The 27154-nt window shown below is 45.2% G+C and overlaps 5 protein-coding genes across 5 annotated transcripts in view; all 5 read right to left on the bottom strand.

Annotated features, from left to right (window-relative positions):
* Positions 1–2612, bottom strand: part of LOC114200660 (protocadherin gamma-C3) — a 155738-nt gene extending 153126 nt beyond the window's left edge. Inside the window, exon 1 of the mRNA XM_088023286.1 lies at positions 83–2612. Within this exon, the coding sequence (XP_087879412.1) occupies positions 83–2503 (2421 nt within the window). The 5' untranslated portion in view covers positions 2504–2612. The remainder of the gene's footprint in view (positions 1–82) is intronic.
* A 3016-nt stretch (positions 2613–5628) lies between these two features.
* On the bottom strand, positions 5629–8097 carry LOC148164331 (protocadherin gamma-A4-like). The gene has a single exon (XM_088023174.1). It carries the CDS (start codon positions 8080–8082, stop codon positions 5629–5631), a length of 2454 nt encoding a protein of 817 aa, XP_087879300.1. The 5' UTR covers positions 8083–8097.
* A 2994-nt stretch (positions 8098–11091) lies between these two features.
* Positions 11092–13548, bottom strand: LOC148164330 (protocadherin gamma-B1-like). Its single transcript, XM_088023173.1, has one exon. The coding sequence runs from the start codon at positions 13546–13548 to the stop codon at positions 11092–11094; it is 2457 nt and encodes an 818-aa protein (XP_087879299.1).
* Positions 13549–16526: 2978 nt separating this feature from the next.
* Positions 16527–19075, bottom strand: LOC148164329 (protocadherin gamma-A3-like). Its single transcript, XM_088023626.1, is given in 1 exon segment — positions 16527–19075. A coding segment is annotated over 1 exon segment (2493 nt). The 5' UTR covers positions 19020–19075.
* Positions 19076–21192: 2117 nt separating this feature from the next.
* Positions 21193–24431, bottom strand: LOC148164328 (protocadherin gamma-A2-like). Its single transcript, XM_088023625.1, has one exon. The coding sequence runs from the start codon at positions 23990–23992 to the stop codon at positions 21533–21535; it is 2460 nt and encodes an 819-aa protein (XP_087879751.1). The 5' UTR covers positions 23993–24431; the 3' UTR covers positions 21193–21532.
* Between the last annotated feature and the right edge of the window lie 2723 nt (positions 24432–27154).

Raw genomic sequence — 27154 nt, 5'->3', positions numbered from 1 at the left:
TGAGACTTAAACCCCACGTTGATGATTTGTTAACAAACACTAACACCCAAAGTGAAAATAAGTCAAGTAAATTAAAGCTCACCTTTAAAATAATATCTGATGCAAATGGGACCCCAGCGCCTTCATGATTTGTATTTGGTACCCAAGACGCATCTTCACAGAGGAGATCCTGAGAGGGAGTCACTTCCGGGGTGATGTTTAGAAAATTAAACTCTGTCTTAGCTGATTGTGAGGCAACGCACAGATTGTAGGAATAAGGCAAAGTCCCTTCACTGTAGTTGGGAGGAACCACAGGTCCTGACTTGAAACACAGACCCGGCTGAAAGCAGCCCCAGGCAGCGGGGCGGGAGGAGCGGCGCAGGCTCAGGGCAACCGCCAGAATCACCGCGAGGAGGAAGAGCACCGAGATCAAGGCCAAAGACACCACCAGGTAAAATTGCAGCTCAGCCTGGGGGTCAGAGGGCGCCGGGCGGTCGCTGACATCTGGCAGCACTTCTTGTAGGCTGTCGGCGAATACCAGGAGCAGCGTGGCTGTGGCCGAGAGGGGCGGCTGTCCCCCATCCCGCACAGCGACCAGCAGGCGCTGGCGGGCCGCGTCCCTGTCGCCCAAAGCGCGCGCCGTGCGCACCTCACCCGTGCGCAGCCCCAGGCTGAAGAGTCCCGGCTCGCTGGCCTGCAGCACGTGGTACGACAGCCAGGCATTGTGTCCCGAGTCGGCGTCCACCGCCACCACCTTGGTGACCAGGTAGCCGGGCTGCGCGGCGCGCGGCACCGTGTCGAAGAGCGCCGAGCCGTCGGGCCCCAGCGCCGGGTACAGCACCCGGGGCGCGTTGTCATTGCGGTCGCCCACCAACACGCGCAGGCTCACGTTGGCGCTGAGCGCGGGCGAGCCCTGGTCGCGGGCCTGCAGGGTCAGCTCGAAGGCGCGCAGCTGCTCGTGGTCGAAGGCGCGCTGCGCAAACACCACCCCGCTCTGCGCGCTCACGGACACGTAGGACGCCAGCGCGCGTGGCTCCAGGTCGCTGTTCACGATGGAGTAGGAGACGCGACCGTTAGTCCCCAGGTCGGGGTCCGAGGCGCTGACTTGGGCAATGGAAGCACCCGGAGGGTTGTTCTCAGCAATGTGGACCAAATAGAAAGCCTGTTCGAAAACTGGCGCGTTGTCGTTGACATCTGCGATCTGCAGAGTGATGCTTATAATAGAGGAGAGGGGCGGCCTTCCCCTATCGGTGGCCAATACAGTGATGTTGTATTCCGGAATCTCCTCCCGGTCCAGGGGCCCATCTGTCACTAACTTGTAATAGTTCTTCGAGTAAGATTTCAGTATAAACTCGGCGTTTCCCAAGATGCGGCAGTAAACTTCTCCATTTTCTCCAGAGTCTCTATCTCTTGTTTTTATCAAGGCAATCACAGTTCCTGGTGGTGAATCTTCTGGCAGGGGAGTAAATACTGAAGTGATAATCACTTCAGGTGCACAATCATTCTCATCGAGAATTTCAACTTGGATACTGCAGTGGGCTGCTAGATCTCCAGGATCTTTTGCTTCTACACTGAAAGTGTAACTATTAGCAATTTCAAAATCAAAATCATCCTTTGTTGTGATTTCTCCTGTTCTTTTATCTAAGTTAAAGAACTGTTCCACTAGTTCGCCCACATTATGAAAGGAGTAGGTGATCTCTGCATTGACACCCTCGTCCTGGTCAGTAGCAGTTACTTGAAGCACAGAGAAGCCCCGGGGCACACCTTCCTGCAAGCTGACCTTGTATATATCCTGGATGAACACTGGGGGGTTATCGTTAGCATCGGTCACTTGAATTTGGATCTGGGTGGAGCCACTTTGGGGTGGGTCCCCACCATCCACAGCTGTTAGAACCAACTGATGGAAATTCTGTTCTTCTCTGTCTAAAGAATGTTTCAGAACCAACTCAGGATATTTACGTCCATCTGCAGTTTGTTTCTCTGCTAGATCAAAGTGCTCATTGTCATTAAGATGGTATCTTTGCAGTGAATTCGGACCAGCATCTGAATCCAGGGCCGGGTCTAGTGGAAATGTTTTACCCGGCTTGGTGGATTCTACAATTTTTAATTCAATCTTACTCTGTTTGAATAGTGGGGTGTTGTCATTTATATCCTGCACTATTACTGCTACATGGAAAATATTTAGTGGGTTTTCAGCGACAGTATCGAAATCCAGAATACACAGAGGCTTCTTTCCGCATATCTGCTCTCGGTCTATTCTGTCACTCACAATTAAGTCCCCACTCTCAGGGTTTATAGTGAAATATTCTTTCTCCGCGCTAACCCGCAGCTTCCGGGCTGGCAAGTCCTGGACCCTGAGCCCCAGATCCTTGGCGAGGTTTCCTACCACCGACTTTTGGGCCAGCTCTTCGGGAACTGAATAGCGGATTTGACTCGGGAGAGCCCCTCGTAACAAAGACAGCAGGAAAGCCAACAATACCTGCCGCCACCGCGCTGGGCTGCTCCTCTCTGCGCTCGGCCTCATCCTGTCTCCACGGTGGCTCTGCTTTTTGGTCGGGAGGAGAAATAAGCCCTCCGTGGATGGCAAAAGCCTGGGTAGGGTCTCCCTTCCTGCTTTTGTTTTCTGTATCCGAATCTTTACTTGTCTCCTCTAAGTGGCTGGTTTGAGCAGGAAGTTACCCTCTAAGAGGCTCCCAAATGCGTCTTCTCTCACTTTTTTGACCTACAGCGACACCCAGAGGTTTTCCCGTGGAAATGCACCAATTGCTTGTAAATGTTTTGAGAAAGTATTTCTTTTCTGAATTTACAGAGACTGTTTGTTTTTCAAATGGTATATATTCATATAGCTCCAAACTGGAAAGGCACATACAGCATACTGCCTCCTCTCTGCTTTCAACAACACATTTCTCCCAGGAGAAATAAGTGTTAGATTTTTTGTGTGTACCATTCCAGAGATATGTTTTGTATAGTGCAGATTTTTATAAATGTTCTCCCCCCTTAATACGTAAATGTAAGTATACAATATACTATGTTCTGCACCTTGCTTTTTTCACTCATTATATCTTGAAATTATTTCATATCAGTAGATAAAGAGCTTTCTCATTTATTTCTTCCATCATATTGTTGCACAATAATTTACTTAACCAGAAATACTATTTTCTAAAAGAAACCCAGTGCGCATTCAAACAGAAGTACATTTTCAGTGTGATATTAGGGTAAAAATTATCTACTGCTTTCCTAGACATTTAAAATATGTATCACTCTGATTCTGGAATGTATTCCTTTTTTTAAAAGATTTTATTTATTTGACAGAGAGGGAATACAAGCAGGGGGAGTGGGAGAGGGAGAAGCAGACTTCCCACGGAGCAGGGAGCCCCATGCGGGGCTTGATCCCAGGACCCTGAGATCATGACCTGAGACAAAGGCAGGCGGCGCTTAATGACTAAGCCACCCAGGCGCCCCCTGGAATGTATTCCTAATGCCACATCCAAACGTGCCTGACACAGTTTCAGGCCAATTGATATTTCCAAATTTTATTTTAAAGCTTCAGTACTTTAAATAATCTCTTCTTAGAATCTCTCTCAATATTATTTCCTCTCTCCTTTCCCCATGACAGCTAATTGCATCACATGACAGTCTGTTTTTCTATGTATCGCAACACACTTTCCCACAAAGACTAAAGCATTTAGAAACTAAAATGCTCCTTCTTAAGTTGAATTGAGGCATAGTCCACAATCTACTGCTACAAAACCAGGTATCTAAAGAGCACTAATTTGTGTAGCCCTAGACATTCATGAATTCTTAGTTAACTCACAGAACTAAAGGAAAGCACAAGGAACAAAAGTGTTGCATATGTCTTGCATACAAAATATTTCCCCCATATCAGATCATCCCTGAGAGCAATTTTCAGGAATAGGGATGAGGCCTACTTCATAAGTAGCATAAATCATATCAATTCAGAATCCAAGTTACCCAACCTTTATAAGTGACTCTCATGATGAAAAAGGAAAGATTTTGAAAACTGTTTTCCTTGGAAATTGAGAAGGATCTCATAGTGATGCCATAATAGAAAATTTGGAAATTATTAAAATTACTCCTTCCACCTAAAGATGAATGAAATAAAATGGGCAATATTTTTGGTAATCACAGAAATGCACAAAGGAATCATACATAGTGACTGCTGATGCATCTCACAAACTGCAACAACAAAATACTTGAAATACACCAATCCAGTTGAGAAGTTATCCCTGTTAAAATTATATCTAAAAGTTAATATTTTCTCTGGTATTTATAAATTACCACTGTTTAATTATAATGGAAAATACCCTTTCAAGGAAAAAAAGAAAACTTCAAGCAAAGTGTAAAAAAGTGGACATTTAAAAATAGTCTAGAATTGGGGCACCTAGGTGGCTCAGTTGGTTAGGCGACTGCCTTTGGCTCAGGTCATGATCCTGGAGTCCCTGAATTGAGTTCCACATCGGGCTCCCTGCTCGGCAGGGAGTCTGCTCCTCCCTCTGACCCTAACCCCTCTCATGTACTCTCTCTCATTCTCTCTCTCGAATAAATAAATAAAATCTTTAAAAAAATTGTCTAGAATCAATAACGGCTTCATAAGACAGAATAATATGATTTTACACAATTGCCTTTCATTTCAGTTCTTCTTCTTCTTCTTCTTCTTCTTCTTCTTCTTCTTCTTCTTCTTCTTCTTCTTAAGTCATTCTCTAGAGTGCCTGGGTGGCTCAGTTGGTTAAGTATCTGACTCTTGATTTCAGCTCTGGTCTTGTCCTCAGGATCATGAGTTCTAGCCCTGTCTTGGGCTTCATGATGGGTGTGGAGCCTACTTAAAAAAATAAAAAATAAAATAATCTCTACACCCAACATAGAGGCTCGAACTCATGACCCCAAGATCGAGTCACATGCTCTACCCACTGAGCAGCCAAATGCCCTGCATTTCACAGTTCTAATCTATCCTTTCACTAATGCCTAAATGAAAATGTCACTTAAAGAAGAGAGACAGAGGTATAAAATTAAGAGAGTGTTGCTGAAACTGTAACTAAATGAAGACTACAAATGATAAGTAATAAACTTTTAAGAGTAGTAACTGCTATTGATTATTCTTGAGGGATCATCCGCCCATCCCCTTTATTATTTATTTATTTATTTCTTAAAGATTTTATTTATTTGACAGAGAGAGACACAGCTAGAGAGGGAACACAAGCAGGGGGAGTAGGAGAGGGAGAAGCAGGCTTCCCACTGAGCAGGGAGCCCGATTCAGGGCTTGATCCCAGGACACTAGGATCATGACCCGAGCCGAAGGCAGACACTTAACGACTGAGCCACCCAGGTGCCCCTATTACTTATTTATTTTTATAGATTTTGTTTATTTGACAGAGAGCACAAGCAGAGGAAGCAGCAGGCAGAGGGAGAAGCATGCTCCCTGTTGAGTAGAGAACCTAACATGGGATAGATCCCAGACCCTGGGATCTTGACCTCAGCCTGAGGCAGACCCTTAACCAACTGAGTCACCCAGGCGCCCCATGCTCCTCCCCTTTAAAGTAATAGAATACTAAAAAAGAAGTGTCTTTACTTTATATATTACCTAATATGTCGTTATCTTATACAATTGGAGACGTTTATATAGCTCTTTGCCTATGTTTTGTTGTGGCAAGATCGACTCACCTGATGAAGACTAGGGTCTGCTTTTGTTTCAAGTAAATTCTGAGTTACCAAAAGAGGCTCGCTTTTCCCACAGCTCTCCTGGCTGATGAGCGTGTCCGCGTAGTTGGGCTGGGGGAAGATCACGTGACTCTCGCACGAGTCCGCGGTCAGGGAGACCTCGTGGGAATAGGTCTGCAGGAAAGCCCGCACCCCGTCCACGCCCACAAAATGCGAGGCCGGCACGCCCACCAGCCCGCCTCCGGAAGCCTGGAGCAGACGCGACGCGTGCCAGCGCCTCAGCCTGAGCGCCAGCAGCACGATGACAAAGGCCAGGAAGACGCACGAGACTGCCGCCACCGCCACCACCAGATATAGCGTGAGGCCTGAGGCATCAGGGTCCGCTGGGGGCTCGAGACTGCCCAGGTCCGCCAGGATGTCCGGGATGTTGTTGGCCACGGCCACGGTGAGCGTGACGGTGGCCGAGAGAGGGGGCTGGCCGTGGTCCTGCACCGCCACCACCAGGCTCTGCTTGAGCGCGTCTCTGTCCAGCAGGGCCCGCGCCGTGCGCACCTCGCCCGTGTGCAGCCCCACCGCGAAGAGCCCTGGCTCGCTCGCCTTGAGCAGGCGGTAGGACAGCCAGGCGTTCTGGCCCGAGTCTCTGTCCACCGCCACCACCTTGGTGACAAGGTAGCCGGGCTCTGCGGAGCGGGGTGCCAGCTCCACACCTGTGGAGCCATCCGTGGGGATGGTGGGGTACAGGATCTCTGGCACGTTGTCATTCTGGTCCAGCACGAATATGCTGACAGACACATTGCTGCTAAGTGGAGGGTCCCCGCTGTCGCTGGCTGTCACTAATAGTTCCAGGTCTCTAACCTGCTCAAAGTCAAAGGAGCACAGTGCATACAGGACACCAGTATCAGAGTTGATGGAAACATAGGAAGAAAGAGGCTTTCCATGGAGTGTGTCCTCAGCCAAGGAGTATGTGACTCTGGCATTCTCGGTGCTGTCAGGATCCTGGGCAAATATAGATAAAATGGAGGCTCCTCTGGCATTGTTTTCGGGAATGTAGGCAGAGTAGGAAGCATGAGGGAAAGCAGGTGGGTTGTCATTGATGTCTGCCACCTGCAGTGAGATATGAGTTTCTGTAGACAGTGGTGGTGTTCCATGATCAGTGGCAGTTACTGTGATGTTATATTCTGAAACTTCTTCCCTATCCAGCGTTCTGCGTGTCAACAGTCGATGATAATTTCCATAGGTCTTTTCAAGTGTGAATGGCAGATTACCTAGAATAGAACATGTGACAAGGCCATTCTCTCCTGAATCACTGTCATGCACATTGAAAAGTGCAATTACTGTACCTGGGGAAGAAGTTTCTTGGATAGAGCTGGTGAGAGATGTAACAGTGACTTCTGGAGCATTGTCATTTACATCCAGAACTGTCACCAGTACCTTACTTCTGGCTCGGAGACCAGGTCCATCATGGGCTTCTACATCTATATCATAGAATCCAGAGTCTTCATAATCTAGATCCCCCAGTATTGTTATGTCCCCAGTCAAAGAATTCAACTGGAATAGTTGGGACATTTTATCTCTCACTTTGCGGAAAGAATAGGTTACTTCTCCATTGGCACCTTCATCTGGATCAGTGGCTTTTACAGTAAGTAGGCGGTACCCCACTGGCACGTTCTCTGGAACCTTCACATGGTACTCTGGCTGAGTGAATACGGGAGCATTGTCATTGGTATCCACAAGTGTTACATGAATCTTGACGGTGCCAGAGTGAGGCAGGTCACCTCCATCAAAGGCGGTGAGAAGGAGGTGGTGAACTGCCTCTTCTTCTCGGTCTAGGGCAAGCTCCAGCACCAGCTCAGGGTACTTAATGCCATCTGCTCCGCTTTGCACGTCTAGGGAGAAGTGAACATTGGAGCTGAGCTGGTAACCCTGCAGGGAGTTTACCCCAACATCTGGATCAAAAGCTTCAGGAAGAGGAAATCTTGTTCCAGGACTTTCATTTTCAGCAACTTTTATTTCCCTTTGCTCTGTCCCAAAGCTGGGCGCGTTATCATTAACATCGATAATTTCCACTTCCACTCCAAAAATCTTCACTTTGTCCTCCAGAAGAATCTCCAGGCTTACTACACACTTTGGAGATCTGTCACAGAGCTCTTCCCGGTCTATCTTACCCGCGGTGACCAAGCTGCCGCTTCGCGGGTTCAGAGCAAAGAGCTGCGTCCTACCTCTGGAGATGATGCGGACTCCGCGCTCTGACAGTTCCCGGGGCTCCAATCCCAGGTCCTTGGCGATATTGCCCACATAAGAGCCTTTCTCCAGCTCCTCAGGCACTGAGTAGCGAATCTGTTCGGCCTGGATTTTCCACAGGGCCCCCAGGAGAACGCAGATCCCGACCAGCCGGCTGCATTCTGGGCGATAAGAAGAAGCCGCCATTACCGCCCCGCGGCCGAATAGCTTCCGCTTAGGTGTTCCCTCAGTGGAGACCAGAGAAGCCCCAGGATCTTCGGGGTCCAAGATTTTGTGCTTTCACCGTTGAACGTTGGAGTTCTGGGGTCCAGTCTTAAGCTTCCCTAAAACCACAGGGCTAGTGCTTTGGGATGCAGAGATCTTGTGGTTCAGATTAAATTCCTGGTTATCTGTTTCCCCGATTGGTGAACAGCGACACTCAGAGTCCTAACCTGTTACTGCAATCTATTCTTGGTGAAGAAAAGCACTACCTGTTTATACCATTTCTTTTCCATAACCTATTTTTCCCAAAAGAATAAAATTCTAGGGGAGCCTGGGTGGCTCAGTCGTTAAGCGTCTTCCTTCGGCTCAGGTCATGATCTCAGGGTCCTGGGATCGAGCCCCACATCGGTCTCCCTGCTCCGCGGGAAGCCTGCTTCTCCCTCTCCCACTCCCCCTGCTTGTGTTCCCTCTCTCACCGTGTCTGTCAAATAAATAAATAAAATCTTTTTTAAAAAAAGAATAAAATTCTAGCTCCTGTTGTTTTATTTGCAGTGAAAATCCAGGCATGATCCAAAGCTTACTGTACAATAAATCTTCAAAAGTAATTTATTTTCAAAGAAAATATGATTTTTTTCCTAAGATTTTTTCTTTTTAAGTTTTTCCATTATTTATTTTCATAGTCCATTTTCAGTGCAGTGCATTGTGTGAGGGACACATTTATCCTCCCCAGAAACAAGGACGAACTTGACGAATGAAAGAATAGATAGATGAAAAAACAGTGTCAGGTCAGGGAAGTAGAAGGTCTGAGCTCTAGGTCCTTACCTATGCAGAAACAAATTCCCTCACGTGGGTTGACCCTTTAGAATCTGGGGTAACTTTTCAATTCTCTTGTAAGAAAACATCTACTGTTCAAGAGCTAGTCTTACCCGGGTGCAAATGGCCTTGGCAAATATGGTAATAGGTCTGGGAAGCTAATTTGTTCATTAATTTTGTATACACAAGATTTTAGGTCACAGGCTACGTTTGTGACTATCATGTTCACAGTGTGTCCTCAACCTTTAGAGCAGCACCTTTCATAGAGTAGACACTCAAACAATTTTTCAATGTTTAATGAGTGCATTACTAGTACAACTGCAAAGTCCTAAAACAATGGGTAACTCTGATATTAAAAATAAATAATGAAGAAGATAGAAAAGTTAAACTGAAGCTTTGTCTGTAAAAAGCAGACAATATTCAGTATCTTTTTTCACATAAGGACACATTCAGAAGGTATTTTACTGTCATTTATAAATTTACTTTAGGTTTGATTTTAGAAATAACCACTAAAAGGAAAATTTTTAGGACTTGTATATATATTATCACTGCATGTTTCAGTTTTCTTATACATGAATACTTGGAGTAATTAACTAATCTTAGAAAATTTAATATGAAACAGCAAGTAGCCAGTTCTTTAGATGATTCCTCACATAATAATTAGCTTCTAGAAGTTACTCTTAAGTTTTAATCAGACAAGAAAGTCCATTATTTATTCAGAATAGTAAAATCATCAGACTTTGGAGAGCAAAGGTAATTTTCACAATCCTCAAAGGAGTCACAAATTGCTGGGGATTGGGAGGTAAAATGAGATGTTTTGAAAAACTTTGACTCACTTCTCAGAAACCTATATTAAAAAAAAAACAAAACACAGAAGAGGCTTTATATACAAAAAGTTTCTGGGTGGCTCAGTCATTGGGTGTCTGCCTTCGGCTCAGGTCACGGTCCCAGGGTCCTGGGATCGAGCCCCGCATCGGGCTCCCTGCTCCACGGGAAGCCTGCTTCTCCCTCTCCCACTCCCCCTGCTTGTGTTCCCTCTCTCAGTCAAATAAATAAACAAAATCTTTTTAAAAAGTTTCATTACATTCCTTATTATAACAGTCAAAAAGTAGAAAGAGTATAAAAAATTATTTAAGAATGGTTAAGATTATTTGTTTAAAAATAGATCTTATTTTTATAAAGATTTTTTTTAATTTATTTGACAGAGAGAAAGAGCACAAGCAGGGGGAGCAGCAGGCAGAGGGAGAAGCAGCCTCCCTACCTAGCAGACAGTCTGACGCAGGGCTCCAGGACTCTGGGATCATGACCCGAGCAGAAGGCAGACGCTTAATCGACTAAGCCACCCAGGTGCCCCTAAAGATCCTATTGTTAAGTAATCTCTACATCCAATGTGGGGTTCAAACCCACAACCTGGAGATCAAGACTCACATGCTCTACCGACGGAGCCAGCCAGGTGCCCAGAAAGTTATTTTTGAATGAGATTATAGAGTGCAAATAAAATTGACCCAATGTTAGCGATCCAAATCAGTCTTTGATACATGTGATAAGGCAAAGAAGTGCTAAGAGACTTAATTATTGAAGGCTCAACTAAAAATACACATGGCAGCAAAAAGATAAAAAACTATATTTGATGAAGATGAACATTAACTTAAGCAGAAAGAACTGTCAGTACATTTATAAAGAAGAAAGCTTGAAGTGCTCCCTTTGGCAGCACATATATTAAGAATAAAGCTTGAAAAAATAGTATCACACGTCAACTAAGAAAGGCAGTGTTATTACTAAAGGTAGCAGCATCCAAAAACAAGCTCTCCCTCTCTTTTTTAAAAGATTTTATTTATTTATTTGACAGAGAGAGACACAGCTAGAGAGGGAACACAAGCAGGGGGAGTGGGAGAGGGAGAAGCAGGCTTCCCTCGGAACAGGGAGCCCGATGCAGGGCTCAATCCCAGGACCCTGGGATCATGACCTGAGCCGAAGGCAGATGCTTAACGGCTGAGCCACCCAGGCGCCCCAAGAACAAGCTCTCTTTAGCAATAATTTCTTATCATACAAAATCGTCAACAGTACAGATTGAGAGGTATTAATTTGGTAACTACCAAGACTACTGAGCAATCAAGACACCAATCTCCACCCATCCAATACACCTCTTCTACCATCACTAGAAAAATGAACAAAAAATAATTATGCACGACTGAGAATAAAAGCAGGTTTGCAGAAACTCACGTGAGAGGCAAAAGACGAATCATAAACGATTTGGGGGTCTTCATTGCTGACACATACATCCATAGAAGGATTGTCACAAAGGAGATCCCGAGGAGGAGCCATTTCTGGTTTCAGGTTGGAAAAAGTAAACTCTGTTTTAGCTAATCGTGAGGCCACGCACAGATTATAGGAATAAGGCAAAGTCCCTTCACTGTAACTGGGGAGAACCCCAGGTCCGGACTTGGAACTGAGATTCCGGCGAAAGCAGGTCCAGGCAGCGCGGTGGGAGGAGCGGCGCAGGCGCAGAGCAAGGGCCAGAATCACCGCGAGGAGGAAGAGCACCGAGACCAAGGCCAAAACCACAACGAGGTAAAACTGCAGCTCAGCCTGGGGGTCAGAGGGCGCCGGGCGGTCGCTGACATCTGGCAGCACTTCTTGTAGGCTGTCGGCGAAAACCAGGAGCAGCGTGGCTGTGGCCGAGAGGGGCGGCTGTCCCCCATCCCGCACAGCGACCAGCAGGCGCTGGCGGGCCGCGTCCCTGTCGCCCAAAGCGCGCGCCGTGCGCACCTCGCCCGTGCGCAGCCCCAGGCTGAAGAGTCCCGGCTCGCTGGCCTGCAGCACGTGGTACGACAGCCAGGCATTGTGTCCCGAGTCGGCGTCCACCGCCACCACCTTGGTGACCAGGTAGCCGGGCTGCGCGGCGCGCGGCACCGTGTCGAAGAGCGCCGAGCCGTCGGGCCCCAGCGCCGGGTACAGCACCCGGGGCGCGTTGTCGTTGCGGTCGCCCACCAACACGCGCAGGCTCACGTTGGCGCTGAGCGCGGGCGAGCCCTGGTCGCGGGCCTGCAGGGTCAGCTCGAAGGCGCGCAGCTGCTCGTGGTCGAAGGCGCGCTGCGCGAACACCACCCCACTTTGCGCGCTCACGGACACGTAGGACGCCAGCGCGCGTGGCTCCAGGTCGCTGTTCACGATGGAATAGGAGACGCGGCCGTTGGGTCCCAGGTCTGGGTCCGAGGCGCTGACTTGGGCAATAGAGGCACCTGGAGGATTGTTCTCGGCCACGTGGACCACGTAGGAGGCCTGGTGGAAAACTGGCGCGTTGTCGTTGATATCGCTGATGTGTAGGGTGACGCTTGTACTGGAGAATAGGGAGGGCTTGCCCTTGTCAGTGGCTGTGATGGTGACATTGTACTCCGCCATCTGCTCCCTATCTAGGGCACTGTCAATCACCAGCTTGTAATAATTCTTGGAGGTGGATTCTAATTTGAAAGGAATGTCTTCCTGAATATAGCATGTCACCAGACCATTTTGCCCAGAGTCCTGGTCTCTCACTTTAAAGAGGGCTATTACGGTTCCAAGGTCTGAGTCCTCGGGAATCTGGTTAGAATAGGACATCAATGTGATCTCTGGGGCATTGTCATTCTCATCAACAATTTCAATCTGAACATTACAGTGAGCCGTGTGCACCCCTCCATCCTTCGCTTCTACAACCAACATATATCTACTTGTCTTTTCAAAGTCCAATGTACCATTGGTTGTAATGTCACCAGTATTTGGATTGAGATTGAAGAGGAGGCTGGTACTTGTTGGGGCACTGAGGAAGGCATAGGTGATCTCTGCATTAACACCCTCGTCCTGGTCGGTGGCCATCACTTGGAGCACAGAGGTCCCCAAGGGCACATTTTCTTGGAGGCTAACTCTGTATGTTTCCTGGCTGAACACTGGAGCGTTATCATTGGCATCGGTGACCTGAATCCGGATCTGGGTGGTGCTACTTAGTGGAGGGTCTCCACCGTCCATGGCGGTGAGGATTAACTGGTGGGAGCTCTGCTGTTCTCTGTCCAGAGGTTTTTCCAGCAGTAATTCTGGGTATTTACTTCCATCAGGACTTTCCTTCGTTGTCACAGAGAAGTGTTCATTGGAGTTGATAGTGTATATCTTCAGTGAGTTACTTTCTACATCTGCATCTTGTGCAGAATCCAGAGGGAATTTTACACCTGGTAAGGCTGACTCGCAGATTTCCAAGTCAATGCCTTTTGCAGTGAAACGTGGTGCATTGTCATTAATATCTTGGATTGCAACAATCACGTGGAAAACATTCATTGGATTTTCAGCAACCATTTCAAATTCTAGTGCACACTCAGATTTCCTCCCACAAATTTCCTCTCGATCTATCCTACCGTTCACTAACAAATCCCCACTCTCTGCACTCACACTGAAGAAATTCTCTGAAGTAACCCGCAGTTTTCGAGCTGACAACTCCTGGACACTGAGCTTCAGGTCCTTGGCGAGGTTCCCCACCCGCAAGCCCCTGGCCAGCTCCTCCGGAATAGCGTATTGGATCTGCTGGGAGATAGCCCCCCACAACAAAGACAGCAGGAAGAGAAACAGTACCTGAATTTTCATTGGTTCAGCTTTTCTGGAGCTTCTTTGCATTTTCTGAACTCCCTGGGAAGCTTCTTTTCAGGATGTCTCTGGGATGTTTAAAAAAAATCAGTGCCAGCACCTGAATTTTTGTGATTTGAGGGTAGGATTTGAGTTGGTGGGTGCACAGGCGCCGCCTCCGCGTTCTTATGTGCGCAGGTCAAAGCTGGAAAACACTGCCCAACTCTCCGGCAGAATTGAGAACCTTTCTTCCCTTTGGTCAACAGCGGCGCCCGGAGGTTGTCTGGGAGAACTGCATATTGTCCAGCCATTTACCCTCAATGTGTAAGCTCTTGAATCTATACGTACCTTGTCTAATTGTTGGAAAAACCAAGTATTCATATTTTCCCTCTAAATTTGATATGTTCTACTTTTTATCATTTCATAAACGTTGCTATCATTTTACATTCTTTTTTGCATTAAAAAATTTCACTAGTCCGGCGCCTGGGTGTCTCAGTTGGTTAAGCAACTGCCCTCGGCTCAGGTCATGATCCTGGAGTCCCTGGATCGAGCCCTGCTCAGCAGGGAGTCTGCTTCTCCCTCTGACCCTCCCCCCTCATGTGCTCTCTCTCCCTCTCTCTCATTCTCTCTGTCTCAAATAAATAAATAAAATCTTTTAAAAAAATTTCACCAGGCTTACAACCAGTTTTTCAGTTTTGGGAGCAAAAATATCTTCAATTATTTCACTGTATTTATGAACACTGGCATGGCTAGTATGGATGTAACCAAATAAGTTACTGGCTTTTTATCCACATTTTAGTGAACTATGATCTTTACATTTTTGTAAAATCCATAACCTCCCTTACATAGTATTTTAACTCTCTCCATAAACTTTATCAATTCAGTAATACTTTCCAAAGATACAGTCTGCAAAAAAAGAGTGAATCAAGACCCTAGACTTATTTTAATGTATTGCTCACTTTTTAAAAGCATAGGAAATCTTCCCATTAAGTACAGCACAGCCTGATATTTTGTTAAAGTGACCAATTTAGGGGCGCCTGGATGGCTCGGTCATTAAGCGTCTGCCTTTGGCTCTAGTCATGATCCCAGGGTCCTGGGATCGAGTCCTGCATCAGGCTTCCCTGCTCTGCGGGAAGCCTTCTTCTCCCTCTCCCACTCCCCCTGCTTGTGTTCCCTCTCTCGCTGTCTCTCTCTCTCTCTCTGTCAAATAAATAAATAAAATCTTTTTAAAAAGCGACCAATTTAGTACACATGCTTTTATACAGCTCAGTCTTGTGAATGCCATATTTATTTTTATGAAATCAGTGCTTTTTACTATATGAATGTATATGCAATACTCCATAATGCCAATACTCAGCTCCAGCTGATTTATACCATTAATAAGTATAATGAATTTGACTTGATCACTGGTAAATCTTGGAGGGGTGTTGAGAGTCCTTAGATACTCAATTTTGGAACTTACCCTGTAATCTTGAACTCATCTTGGCTAACTAAAACAAATACCTTTATTTCAAATGCACTACCAAATTAGATACCAATGTAATGATTTATTCTACTGTTTTGAAGTAGAATAATACATACCCACATTACACTCCAGTCAGAACAGACTATTATCTATTTTCCTGACATGATTTTCACTGTTTTCCCTACTTCATGAATTTATATTTTCTGTTCCTTTTGCTGTTCCCCTTTCTATTGTAATGAATTCTTGCCCATCCTTAAGAAAATCCTTTTTAGTGAAATGGAATGTCTGAGACCTTTCATTATCTATACAAGTAGATGGAAATTGTACTGCCTTTGTACTCTGTACACTTTCACAACATTTATGTAGGCTTTGTTTTATCAAGATTCTTAGAAAATTCGCTTTGAGCATCTAAAATTCCCCTGGTACTACCCATTTAGTAATTTTTCTCATTATGAGGAAAGTGATACTAATATCACTTTATCACATCATAAAGATTTTTCCTTAAAGAAGACATTTTGAAGATCATGTGCCTTTTTTCTGTGATGTATTTGCATGTTTGAGTGAAAATACACCTGTCCCTGCTCTCAGTTATTTTGCTCAAGCCCTGCATCTCACACTCTTGAATATATCTCTTTCTAATATATTGAGGGAGACAGATGTTCCTTTATTTGAAATCTAATGAAATATATTTTGGTCTCATTTTGGATGACTCTCTGAGGTGATTTCATGGGTGAAAATAATTTCATAAATTTCAAAATGGGCCAACAATTTCTGGCTCAAGAAAGTTGTAGGACTCTATTTTATTGTTGGAGTAGCTGATCTGGAAATGTCCTGCTGAGGCTGAGACATATCTCCTTGCATTTTTTAAAATCCTTCTCAAAGGACAAGAAATGTCCCTCCAAGACTCATATCACTTTAGGCAATTGACCTCCCCACCTTCAGACAAAAGGCTGAAATCAATATGAATGCACACATACACGCACACATACTTTAGGTATACACAGTAGGGAATATAGTCCGGGTAAAACCACTTGACCAAGCTGTACATATTTTTACTCAACAGTTTTTGTCATTGAGATGAAAAGAGTGTGGCCTGGCTTGGAAAGAGCAAGCATCATTTTACAGGAGCCTAAAATACCTAATATTTATATTTTTATTTATATCAGTCAGGATAAGCTAAGTAGGTTGGAGTGACAAATTTCAAATCACAGGAAGTTAAAATGAAAAAAAAAGTATTTATCACAGGTATACACACCAATGTATGACAACCACAGAGCTCTTCTCTTGATATAGTTATTCAAGCACTCAGGTAGAAGCAACAGTCACAATTTCAAAAAATAACTTAGAGATCTGGAAATTCTTAAAATGCCAACAGGAGCTTCCTCCAGGGAGAGGCACATATTACTTCCATTTACAATATATTGGCCAGAACTGGTTACTTAGGTCCATTCAGTCATAACCAGGTCAGGAAGATCAGCTCTACCATAGGCCCAGAAGAAGAAACAGATACTTAAGCAACAGAACAAAGGACTAACATATTGTTTTATTTTCAAATAAATGTGCATTAAATCTTTATATAAGTCACACTGGCATAATTGTTCTTCATAGTATTTCAAGAAAGAAATAAACTTACCTGAAGTAGGTTGGGGTCTCCTTTCGTTTGCAGTAAATCTTGAGATACCAGGAAGGACTCACTTTTCTCACAGCTCTCCTGGCTGATGAGCGTGTCCGCGTAGTTGGGCTGGGGGAAGATCACGTGACTCTCGCACGAGTCCGCGGTCAGGGAGACCTCGTGGGAATAGGTCTGCAGGAAAGCCCGCACCCCGTCCACGCCCACAAAGCGCGAGGCCGGCACGCCCACCAGCCCGCCTCCGGAAGCCAGGAGCAGACGCGACGCGTGCCAGCGCCTCAGCCTGAGCGCCAGCAGCACGATGACAAAGGCCAGGAAGACGCACGAGACTGCCGCCACCGCCACCACCAGATATAGCGTGAGGTCCGAATCGTCTGGGTCGGCGGGGGTCCTGATGCTGCCCAGATCGGCCAGGACGTCTGGGATGTTATCGGCCACGGCCACGGTGAGCGTGACGGTGGCCGAGAGAGGGGGCTGGCCGTGGTCCTGCACCGCCACCACCAGGCTCTGCTTGAGCGCGTCTCTGTCCAGTAGGGCCCGCGCCGTGCGCACCTCGCCCGTGTGCAGCCCCACCGCGAAGAGCCCTGGCTCGCTCGCCTTGAGCAGGCGGTAGGACAGCCAGGCGTTCTGGCCCGAGTCTCTGTCCACCGCCACCACCTTGGTGACCAGGTAGCCGGGCTCTGCGGAGCGGGGTGCCAGCTCCACGCCGGTAGAACCGTCGGTGGGGAGGGCGGGGTACAGGATTTCCGGCGCATTGTCATTCTGGTCCAGCACAAATATGCTCAATGACACATTGCTGCTGAGTGGAGGGTTCCCACTGTCACTGGCTGTCACCAATAGCTGTAGGTCTCTAACCTGCTCATAGTCAAAGGAACGGAGCGCATACAGGACACCGGTGTCAGAATTGATGGAGACATAGGTGGAGAGAGGCGCTCCCTGGATAGTATCCTCAGTCAGTGCATAAGTGATGTGGGCATTGTGGATACTGTCGGGATCCTGGGCAGTCACACAGAAGATGGAAGCTCCCCTGGGGTTGTTTTCAGGAATGTAGGCAGAGTAGGAGGACTGACTAAAGGCAGGTGGGTTGTCATTGATGTCTGCAACATGCAGAGTGATATGAGTACTCGTGGACAGTGGGGGATTTCCTCCATCTATGGCTCTGAGAGTGATGTTATATTCAGACACCTGTTCACGGTCTAGAGATCTGGCTGTCATTAAGCGGTAATATTGGTCTATTGATTTTTCTAAATTAAATGGCATATTTCCCAGGACAAAAACTGTGACTTGCCCATTTTGCCCAGAATCCCGGTCATGCACATTGATAAGGGCAATCTCTCTTCCAGCAGTAGCCTCTTCTGGGACTGATCCAGTAAGAGAAGTGATTATAATTTCTGGGGCATTGTCATTCACATCCAGAACTGTGACTAATATCTTAGCTCTTGAAAGGAGACCAGGTCCATCTTGTGCTTCAATTTTAATTTCATAAAATGTAGCATCCTCATAATCTAGACTTTTTAAAATTGATATATCTCCAGTCACTGAATTGAGATCAAACATCTGAGCGACGTTTCCAGGCATTTTATCTAGAATATAGGACACTTGAGCATTGAATCCTTCGTCAGGGTCAGTGGCATTTACCGTGAGCAGCGTGGTACCCACTGGCAAGTTCTCTGGAACACTTACTTGATATTCAGTTTGAGTAAATACTGGTGGGTTGTCATTTGCATCCAGAACTATCACTTGGATGCACAAGTTGCCAGAGTGGACAGGGTTTCCACCATCAGAAGCAATGAGGACAAGCTGGTGAACTTTCTTTTGCTCACGGTCCAGAGCCCTCTCCAGCACCAGCTCTGGGTACTTGGCCCCATCAGAGACATGCTTCACAGCCAGGGAAAAGTAGTCATTGGGGCTGAGGTGGTAGTTCTGAAGGGAGTTCGTGCCCACATCTGGGTCAAATGCAGTCTTAAGTGGAAATCGAGTTCCAGGAGCCGTTAGTTCACCAATTTTTATTAACAATTCCTCTGTTAGAAAATCGGGAGCATTATCATTAATGTCTTTAATTTCTATTTCTACTTCAAAAATTTTCAATTTGTCTTCAACCAGGATGTTAAATTTTACCAGACACAGTGCGCTCTGAGCGCAGAGCTCCTCCCGGTCTATCCTGCCTGCCGTGACCAAGCTGCCGCTTTGCAGGTTCAAAGCAAAGAGCTGTGTCCTACCTCTGGAGACGATGCGGACTCCACGCTCCGCCAGCTCCCAGGGCTCAAGTTCCAGGTTCTTGGAGATGTTGCCCACAAAGGAGCCTTTGTCCAGCTCCTCCTGCACTGAGTAGTGGATCTGCCCGGATCCAGTCTTGCTCAGCGTCCCCAGAAGCACGCACAGCAGGGTCAGTCCCCTGCGGTGTTTGAATCTCAGATATTTTGTCATTTCCTCTTTGGTGAATTATTTTCTGTGAATTCGGTTCCAATTGCCCGCGACGGACTCAAATCTTATTTTTTCTCAAGGAACTAAGCGTTTTATGGTCCTAATTTATGGGTCACAGAGCTGGTTGACTGACAAAGTGAGGTTTGTAGCAGCCTCGGATCTTCTGGAGTCTGACAAGGAAATGGTGGACTAGCGCTCAAGCTCCGTTTTCAGCCTTGAATGGTCAACAGCGACACTCAGAGGCCTAATGGTTTACTGCACCCTCTCAGACAAACCCAAGTTAGTAATTTTTAAGTTTCCCAACACCTGAAATCGTCTTTATCAGAGGTAATGGGACTGGTATCTATTTCACACAGTTGAATTGCTATATGTTAAAGTATGTAACTTCAACTTCCTTGGGAAGCCATGCTCTAACCTTAACACCACCAATATTGCTTTAAGTATGCTGGAATTACTGTTTTGAAATGTTCAAAATTTAAAAACCACAAAAAAATCAGCCATATTTATAATTATATTTATCGAAGTTTGTCCTTGATAGCCTGACATCTTAGTTTCAATATTTTAATTTAGCCCATTCATTAAACAAACATATAATTGGATGTTAGACGATATGTGGGGATTTAAGGTAAATGATATGAACATAACCACTCCCCCCCCAAGCTATGAAGATACAATCAAACAAGGAATTCCAGTGCATTGAGAAAGCTACCATAATGGGAGAAGCCAAAGGTGATGCGAGGGCCTCCAACCTGGCCTTGGAGGTTAGCAAAGTCTCTCCCAAGAAACATGACAGGAGTAGATCAGGGAAAAGGCCTGGATGTGAGAGAGAACAGTATAGCAATGTCTAGATGTGAGAGAGAAACCAAAGAACTTCAGGATACTGGAAGTAGTTCACTTTGCCTAAATCTAGAGTGAGGGTGTTCTTTAAAGACCCAAACTGAAACTAGTAGAGATAAACTTTTGTTTTGTATTCCAGAAATGCTTTCTCTGTATTTGTTTTTCTCTCCAAGCACAGAAATAGAAATATATTTGTCATTTCAAGCATGTACGGTTATAAACTTATCCATAAGGCATTTATTCTTATGAAGAGGTAGTATAAACACTGTAAGGAACTCTGTCTTTAATTTTTCTCAGTTTATACTTTATTTATTACCTAGAAGTAAAGATGTTATGATGTATTATTCCACAATAAATTTCAGTTTTATCTCTTAGAGAATTATGTAATAGTAATAAAACACAAGAGACACATTGGCTTAGATCAGCTCTCCTCAAATACCCTTAAGTATAATAAAAAATCACAGCACCTTGAAAGATGATAATACCATTAAACCTAAGACTCAGTTAGTATATGATTACTTCCAAATCCAAATTTAAAATGATCCCAGTTATATAGAACATTAGTGTAGTTTTTCTTCTTCATTATTAAAAATATATAACAAACATACTAAAAGCCAACTTGGAAAAAGGAATGAGGAAGGAAGACTGGTTGTGAGGGAGACTAAGGTTAGGTGAGGGACTGGAAATATTTTTAACACTGCTATGGGTAGGAATCTTTGCGAGGAGAAATGTATAAGGAGCATTTTTAGGGACAATTATTTGATATGGTCTCTGAATCCCTTGAGGATATGTACTGTTTTTAATGTTTGGAAGTAATGTGGTTTCCAGATATGAAAAAATAAAAACATCAAAGAGAAACATATTTACTATTACACTATCCATTTATTTTAGAGCAAACAATAATTCAATCACTTTGAAGTAGTAGTTGTTAAGCAACAACTACTTTAGAAGTCAATAGGATTTTTAGCTAAGCTGAGATACCATGACATACCTTCCTAAAACACAGTGAAGCATATTTATTTCTAAATTTCCATTTTTTTAAATAGGGAAGGTCATACAAATCAAATAAAATGAAGAACCTCACTGCCAAACTGAAGGAAAAATATTAAAATTGAGTGAGAAGAAACTAAAGTATTTCATTACTCATAGATTAAAATATAAAACAAAAACCATGAATTTTAAAGCATTTGAGTAAACATAAAATTCAACTTTCATTTTTAAAAAATATCTTTTTATTTTATTTTTTAAAAAGTAAACTCTACCCCCAACATAGGGCTCAAACTCATGACCCCCAGATCAAGACTCGCATGGTTCACTGACTGAGCCAGCCAGGGGCCCCTCAACCTTCATATTTTTAAGACAGAAAGAATTACTGACCCAGGTAGACGAGATGATTTGTCCAAGGGTGGGAAAGAAAGTATGAGAAACCAGATATACCAGTTCCTAAAGGAATGTTCTTTGATGACCTAAATAATATTCACCCGATACTAACTCCTGATTTATACTCATGATACAATGATTCTAGCCCCTCTTCCCCTTACAGGGTGTGAACACTTAGAACTATTGAGAAATAATTCACGAGGACTCATTTCCTAAGAATTGATATATTCACAAGGAAATACGAGAAATAGAAAAGATGTGGTAAACAATGGAGGCAGCTAAGTAAATAAATGTTTATTTTAGCAATAGCTACTAAGTATATTGTGAAGGGAATTTACCTGAAAAATTGTTTCTCCTTTATCTTCAAGTAAAGACTGCGGTGCTGATAGAAAATCCTTTTTCTCACAGCTCTCCTGGCTGATGAGCGTGTCCGCGTAGTTGGGCTGGGGGAAGATCACGTGACTCTCGCACGAGTCCGCGGTCAGGGAGACCTCGTGGGAATAGGTCTGCAGGAAAGCCCGCACCCCGTCCACGCCCACAAAGCGCGAGGCCGGCACGCCCACCAGCCCGCCTCCGGAGGCCTGGAGCAGACGCGACGCGTGCCAGCGCCTCAGCCTGAGCGCCAGCAGCACGATGACAAAGGCCAGGAAGACGCACGAGACTGCCGCCACCGCCACCACCAGATACAGCGTGAGGTCCGAATCGTCTGGGTCGGCGGGGGTCCTGATGCTGCCCAGATCGGCCAGGACTGCTGGGATGTTGTCGGCCACGGCCACGGTGAGCGTGACGGTGGCCGAGAGAGGGGGCTGGCCGTGGTCCTGCACCGCCACCACCAGGCTCTGCTTGAGCGCGTCTCTGTCCAGTAGGGCCCGCGCCGTGCGCACCTCGCCCGTGTGCAGCCCCACCGCGAAGAGCCCTGGCTCGCTCGCCTTGAGCAGGCGGTAGGACAGCCAGGCGTTCTGGCCCGAGTCTCTGTCCACCGCCACCACCTTGGTGACCAGGTAGCCGGGCTCTGCGGAGCGGGGCGCCAGCTCCACGCCGGTGGAACCATCGGTGGGGAGGGCGGGGTACAGGATTTCGGGAGCGTTGTCATTCTGGTCCAGCACGAATATGCTCAATGACACGTTGCTGCTGAGGGGCGGGTTCCCATTGTCCCACGCAGTCAACCACAGCTGCAAATCCTGGAACTGCTCATAGTCAAAGGAGCGCAACGCATACACGATGCCAGTGTCAGAGTTGATGGAGATATAAGAGGACAGGGGTGCATCCTGAAGAGTGTCTTCAGTCAAAGAGTAAGTTACATGGGCATTATCGTCACTGTCAGGGTCATGGGCCGCCACAGAAATGATGGAGGCACCTCTGGGGTTGTTTTCAGGAATGTAGGCAGAGTAGGACATGTGGGGGAAGGTGGGTGGGTTGTCATTGATGTCTGCCACCTGCAATAAAATGTAAGCATCCGTGGATAGAGATGGTTTCCCTCCATCTTTAGCAGTCACAGTAATGTTATAAAAGGAAAACTGTTCCCTGTCAAGGGCTCTGGTTGTAACCAGTCGGTGGTAATTGTCCACTGATCTTTCTAACTTGAAAGGAAGGTTCTCAGGGAGTGAACATGTGATAAATGCGTTCTGCCCAGAGTCTCTGTCATGTACATTGAAAAGTGCAATTATGGTTCCTGGGGGAGAGTCTTCAGGAACTGAGCTAGTAGCAGATGTCATGTAAAATTCTGGGGCATTGTCATTCACATCCAGAACTGTCACAATAACCTTTGTCCTGGTCAGAAGGCCTGGACCATCCTGAGCTTCAATATCAATTTCATGGACTTTGGCATCCTCAAAATCTAGACTCTTTGCGATTGTTATATCTCCAGATGTCGACTCAAGCTCAAATACCTCTGGAGTTTCTCCCAGGGTTTTCTCTTGAAAATATGCCACTTGGGCATTGTATCCCTCATCTGTGTCGGTGGCGGTCACTGTGAGTATCCGGGTGCCTACGGGCGTATTCTCAGGAACACTTACATGGTACTTGGGCTGTGTAAATATAGGGGCGTTGTCATTCACATCCAGGACGGTCACACAGATGCGGGAGGTGCCAGATCGGACCGGACTGCCCCCATCCAAAGCCACAAGGAGGAGGTAGTGAACGGCTTTTTCCTCGCGGTCCAGGGCGAGCTCCAACACCAGCTCAGGGTGCTTGTTCCCATCCACTCCACTTCGCACATCCAGGGAGAAGTGGTCATTTGGGTTCAGTTCGTACTTCTGAAGGGTGTTTTCTCCGACATCCACATCATGAGCACTCTTTAGGGGAATTCGGAATCCTGGCGTAGTCATTTCACTTATTTTTAGCTCTAGTTCCTCTACTCCAAAGCGAGGGGCATTATCGTTAATATCTGTTATTTCCACCTCTACTGAATAAATGTTCAATTTGTCTTCCAGGAGTATGTTAAAATTCACCAGACACCGCGCGCTCTGAGCACAGAGCTCCTCCCGGTCTATCCTGCCCGCGGTGACCAAACTGCCACTTCTCAGATTCAGAGCAAAAAGCTGCGTCCTACCTCTGGAGATGATGCGGACTCCACGCTCTGCCAGTGCCGGGGGCTCCAGCCCCAGGTCCTTGGCAATGTCACCCACGAAGGAGCCTTTGTCAATCTCTTCTGGCACAGAATAGTGCATCTGCCCAGCTCCGACCTCCCACAAGACGACCAAAAGAAAGCAGAGCCGGATAAGCCTTCTGCATTGTGGCAACTTTTGCAGAGCCGCCATTTCTTCTGCTGCAATCTTCTCTCCCAGGCAACTTCCAGCATCCAGTGCGAGATTCCAGTCTTTATTTCTCAGGGTCTGAGGGGACCAGCATTCACAGGACCCAGGTCACTGTAGAGAGAACTTTAAGCTGCTGGACTGATTTTTTTTTTTTTTCCCCGTCCGGAAGCTTGGGGGCCAAACGCCCAGCCCTTTTTGTTGTGGGAGCCGGAATGTTGGACTGATTGTCTTGCAGGCTTTTACTTCTAAGGTGGTCAGCAGCGACGCTCAGAGGCCTAAGTAATTTCTGCACCCTCTAAGGCAAACCCAAGTTATTTCTTGCTTGTTAGCTTTGTGACTTTCAAGTTGCTTTGAAGAATCTTAGTTTTAAGATACCTTAGAAGTAGCTCTTTCAAGTCAGGAGTCTTTTTCTCAGAATTAATAAGAATGTGTATACAAATGTGACCTTGATAGTAGTTGCTAGGAAAGTATTACTACTTTCACTACTTTCACTATTACACTCAAGGCATTCATCAAGGCTACTGATGCCCTTGCTCCAAACATCTCCAACTTCTTATTTTATATTCAAAGGCAGTAAGATCAGCTTTAGAACATTAGCTACATTATCTTCTAAGGTCATATATTTTGCATTTCTGTGCTTGGTGCCTTAGACTTTAACTTCAACATCTGTATTTTAAAAAATTGAATTATCACTTAATTAGGTGACAATTATATACCTGGCACTTTGCCTGATTGATGCTGGAGAAAGAAATGGTGACCTGATGAACACAGTCCTTGTTCTCAGGAAGCTTACAGGATAGGGGAGGACACAGAAAACTAAATAGAGTATTTTAATAGAATATGTTAACTGCTACCAAGGTGGGAAACACTGAGCAATGGAAAGAGGTACATAAGAAGGGTATCCAACCTAGATCCAGGGGTCAGAACTTTTCCAAGACATTATGGAAGATGACTCTGAAAGGGTAGGAATGGGTGAAGAAGAGGCTGGAGTAGTGTTCTAGAACTTCAGTACAAATGCTTGGAGGTGAAAGACCACATGTAACATTAAGGAAAGTGAAGGGGATTGTTCTTTGTTCTTCTTCTTTTTAAAGATTTTGTTTATTTATTTGAGAGAGAGAGCACAAGCAAGGAGGAAGGTCAGAGGGAGAGGGCAAAGTAGACTCCCACTGAGCAGGGAGCCTGACCTGGGGCTTGATCCCAGGACCCTGAGTTCATGACCTGAGCTGAAGGCAGATGCTTAACTGACTGAGCCACCCAGGCACCCCTGTTCTTTTTCAAGATTGTTTTTGCTATTTGAGGTTCCTTGCTACTTCATATGAATTTTAGAATGGATTTTTTTTCTATTTCTGCAAAAAAAATCATTGGGATTTTGATAGGGATTGCACTGAATCTGTAGATTCCTTTGGGTAGTCATATACGTTTTTGATGGGTACTCTGTCAGGTTAAGGATGTTTCCTTCAATTCCTATTTTGCTAAACGATTTTAATCATGTGTTGAATATTCTCAAGAGCTTTATTATGCCTCTATTTAAATGAATATGTAGCTTTTTATCTTTAATCTCTTAATATGGAGTTTTGCATTATTAGATTTTCTTATATTGGAATATCCTTGCATCCCTAAAATAAACCCTACTTAGTCATAAGTTATAAATATTATTTCTAAATACATGCTAGATAAGATTTGATAATATCTTAAGATTTTGAATCAACATTCTTTTTTTTTAAAAGATTTTATTTATTTATTTGACAGTGAGAGAGGGAATACAAGCAGTGGGAGTGGGAGAGGGAGAAGCAGGCCTCCCGCCGAGCAGGGAGCCTGATGCGGGGCTCGATCCCAGGACTTGGAATCATGACCTGAGCCGAAGGCAGACGCTTAAAAACTGAGCCACCCAGGCACCCCTTGAATCAACATTTTTAAAAGAAATTGCCCACTTCTGGTCTCACTTCAGTCTGTTTATCTTTTGGTTTCTTCCTTGTTGAATTTTTTTCATTTTTACTTTTATCCATTCCTCTGAGAATGGAAAAAATTGGAAACAAGTAGTATCAACTCACCTTGTTTTCTAGTAGGGCCTCTACTTTTTTAGATTTTAAAAATCTTTTCATCAACATCATTTTGATGCTTTCAAGTCTCATTAAATAACTGTTCAACATCCCTTACTGCAGCTCTTTAAAGACTTATCTGTTGTCTTTGACAATATATCTTATTTCCTACTCATGCTTCCTGCTTTGAATTAAGTTGTTTTTTTTTTAAGATTTTATTTATTTGACAGAGAGAGCACAAGCAGAGGGAGAGAGAGGGAGAAGCAGGCTCCCCGCTGAGCAAGGAGCCCGATGTGTGACTCGATCCCAGGACCGTGGGATCACAACCCGGGCCGAAGGCAGCTGCCCAACTGACTGAGCCACCCAGTTGTTTTCTTTCTCCTTGTCCAAGTCTTTGTTTTTAATCAGAATTTGGGGTTTTCTTGTAGAATCTTTAAAAAGAATTTTAGTCATGCCATCTGCCTACTCTTTATTAGTCCTAGCATTGGACTTGACAGAATTTTCATTTCTCCCCACTGGTCTCAGTATGACTTTTATTGTCTGCTTTTAATTGCTTCATCATCAGAATTCTTCCTTGTTTGTATATTAATAATTTATACTCTTAGCTTTGTTATTTTTCCTATTATTTTCTTAAAGTTTATGCTGATACAATGGTTTTTGTTTGCCTTGCTTCTTGAGTGTCTTGCTAAATTCACTTATTTTAAATAATTAGTTTTGCGGGCGCCTGGGTGGCTCAGTTGGTTAAGCGACTGCCTTCGGCTCAGGTCATGATCCTGGAGTCCCGGGATCCAGTACGACATCGGGCTCCCTGCTGAGCGGGGAGTCTGCTTCTCCCTCTGACCCTCCCCCCTCTCATGCTCTCTCTCTCTCTCTCTAATAAATAAATAAAATCTTAAAAAAAATAATAATTAGTTTTGCTTTTAGTTATTTTATTTGTCTATAAATTTACCCCTAGCTACTCTTTTAGCTGTATTTCACAATTTTATTTTATTTTATTTTATTCTATTTTATTTTAAGTAGGCTCCACATCCAACATGGGGCTCGAACTCATGACCCTGAGATCAAGAGTTGCATGTTCAGATGATTGAGCCAGCGAGGTGTCCCTGTATTCCAGAGTTTTAAATAA

The sequence above is a fragment of the Eumetopias jubatus genome, unplaced genomic scaffold (genome assembly GCF_037043125.1).
Source record: "Eumetopias jubatus isolate StellerSeaLion01/CBP00866 unplaced genomic scaffold, mEumJub1_p1.0 scaffold_5, whole genome shotgun sequence".
Taxonomy (NCBI): domain Eukaryota; kingdom Metazoa; phylum Chordata; class Mammalia; order Carnivora; family Otariidae; genus Eumetopias; species Eumetopias jubatus.
Note: the sequence above shows the minus strand (reverse complement) of the source record. Positions and strands in the feature narration are given on the sequence as shown.

What these genes read in the sequence shown, in the direction of transcription:
- LOC148164331 (XM_088023174.1), bottom strand. Translation starts at nt 8,082, where the DNA reads ATGGCGGCTTCTTCTTATCGCCCAGAATGCAGCCGGCTGGTCGGGATC.
- LOC148164330 (XM_088023173.1), bottom strand. Translation starts at nt 13,548, where the DNA reads ATGCAAAGAAGCTCCAGAAAAGCTGAACCAATGAAAATTCAGGTACTG.
- LOC148164328 (XM_088023625.1), bottom strand. Translation starts at nt 23,992, where the DNA reads ATGGCGGCTCTGCAAAAGTTGCCACAATGCAGAAGGCTTATCCGGCTC.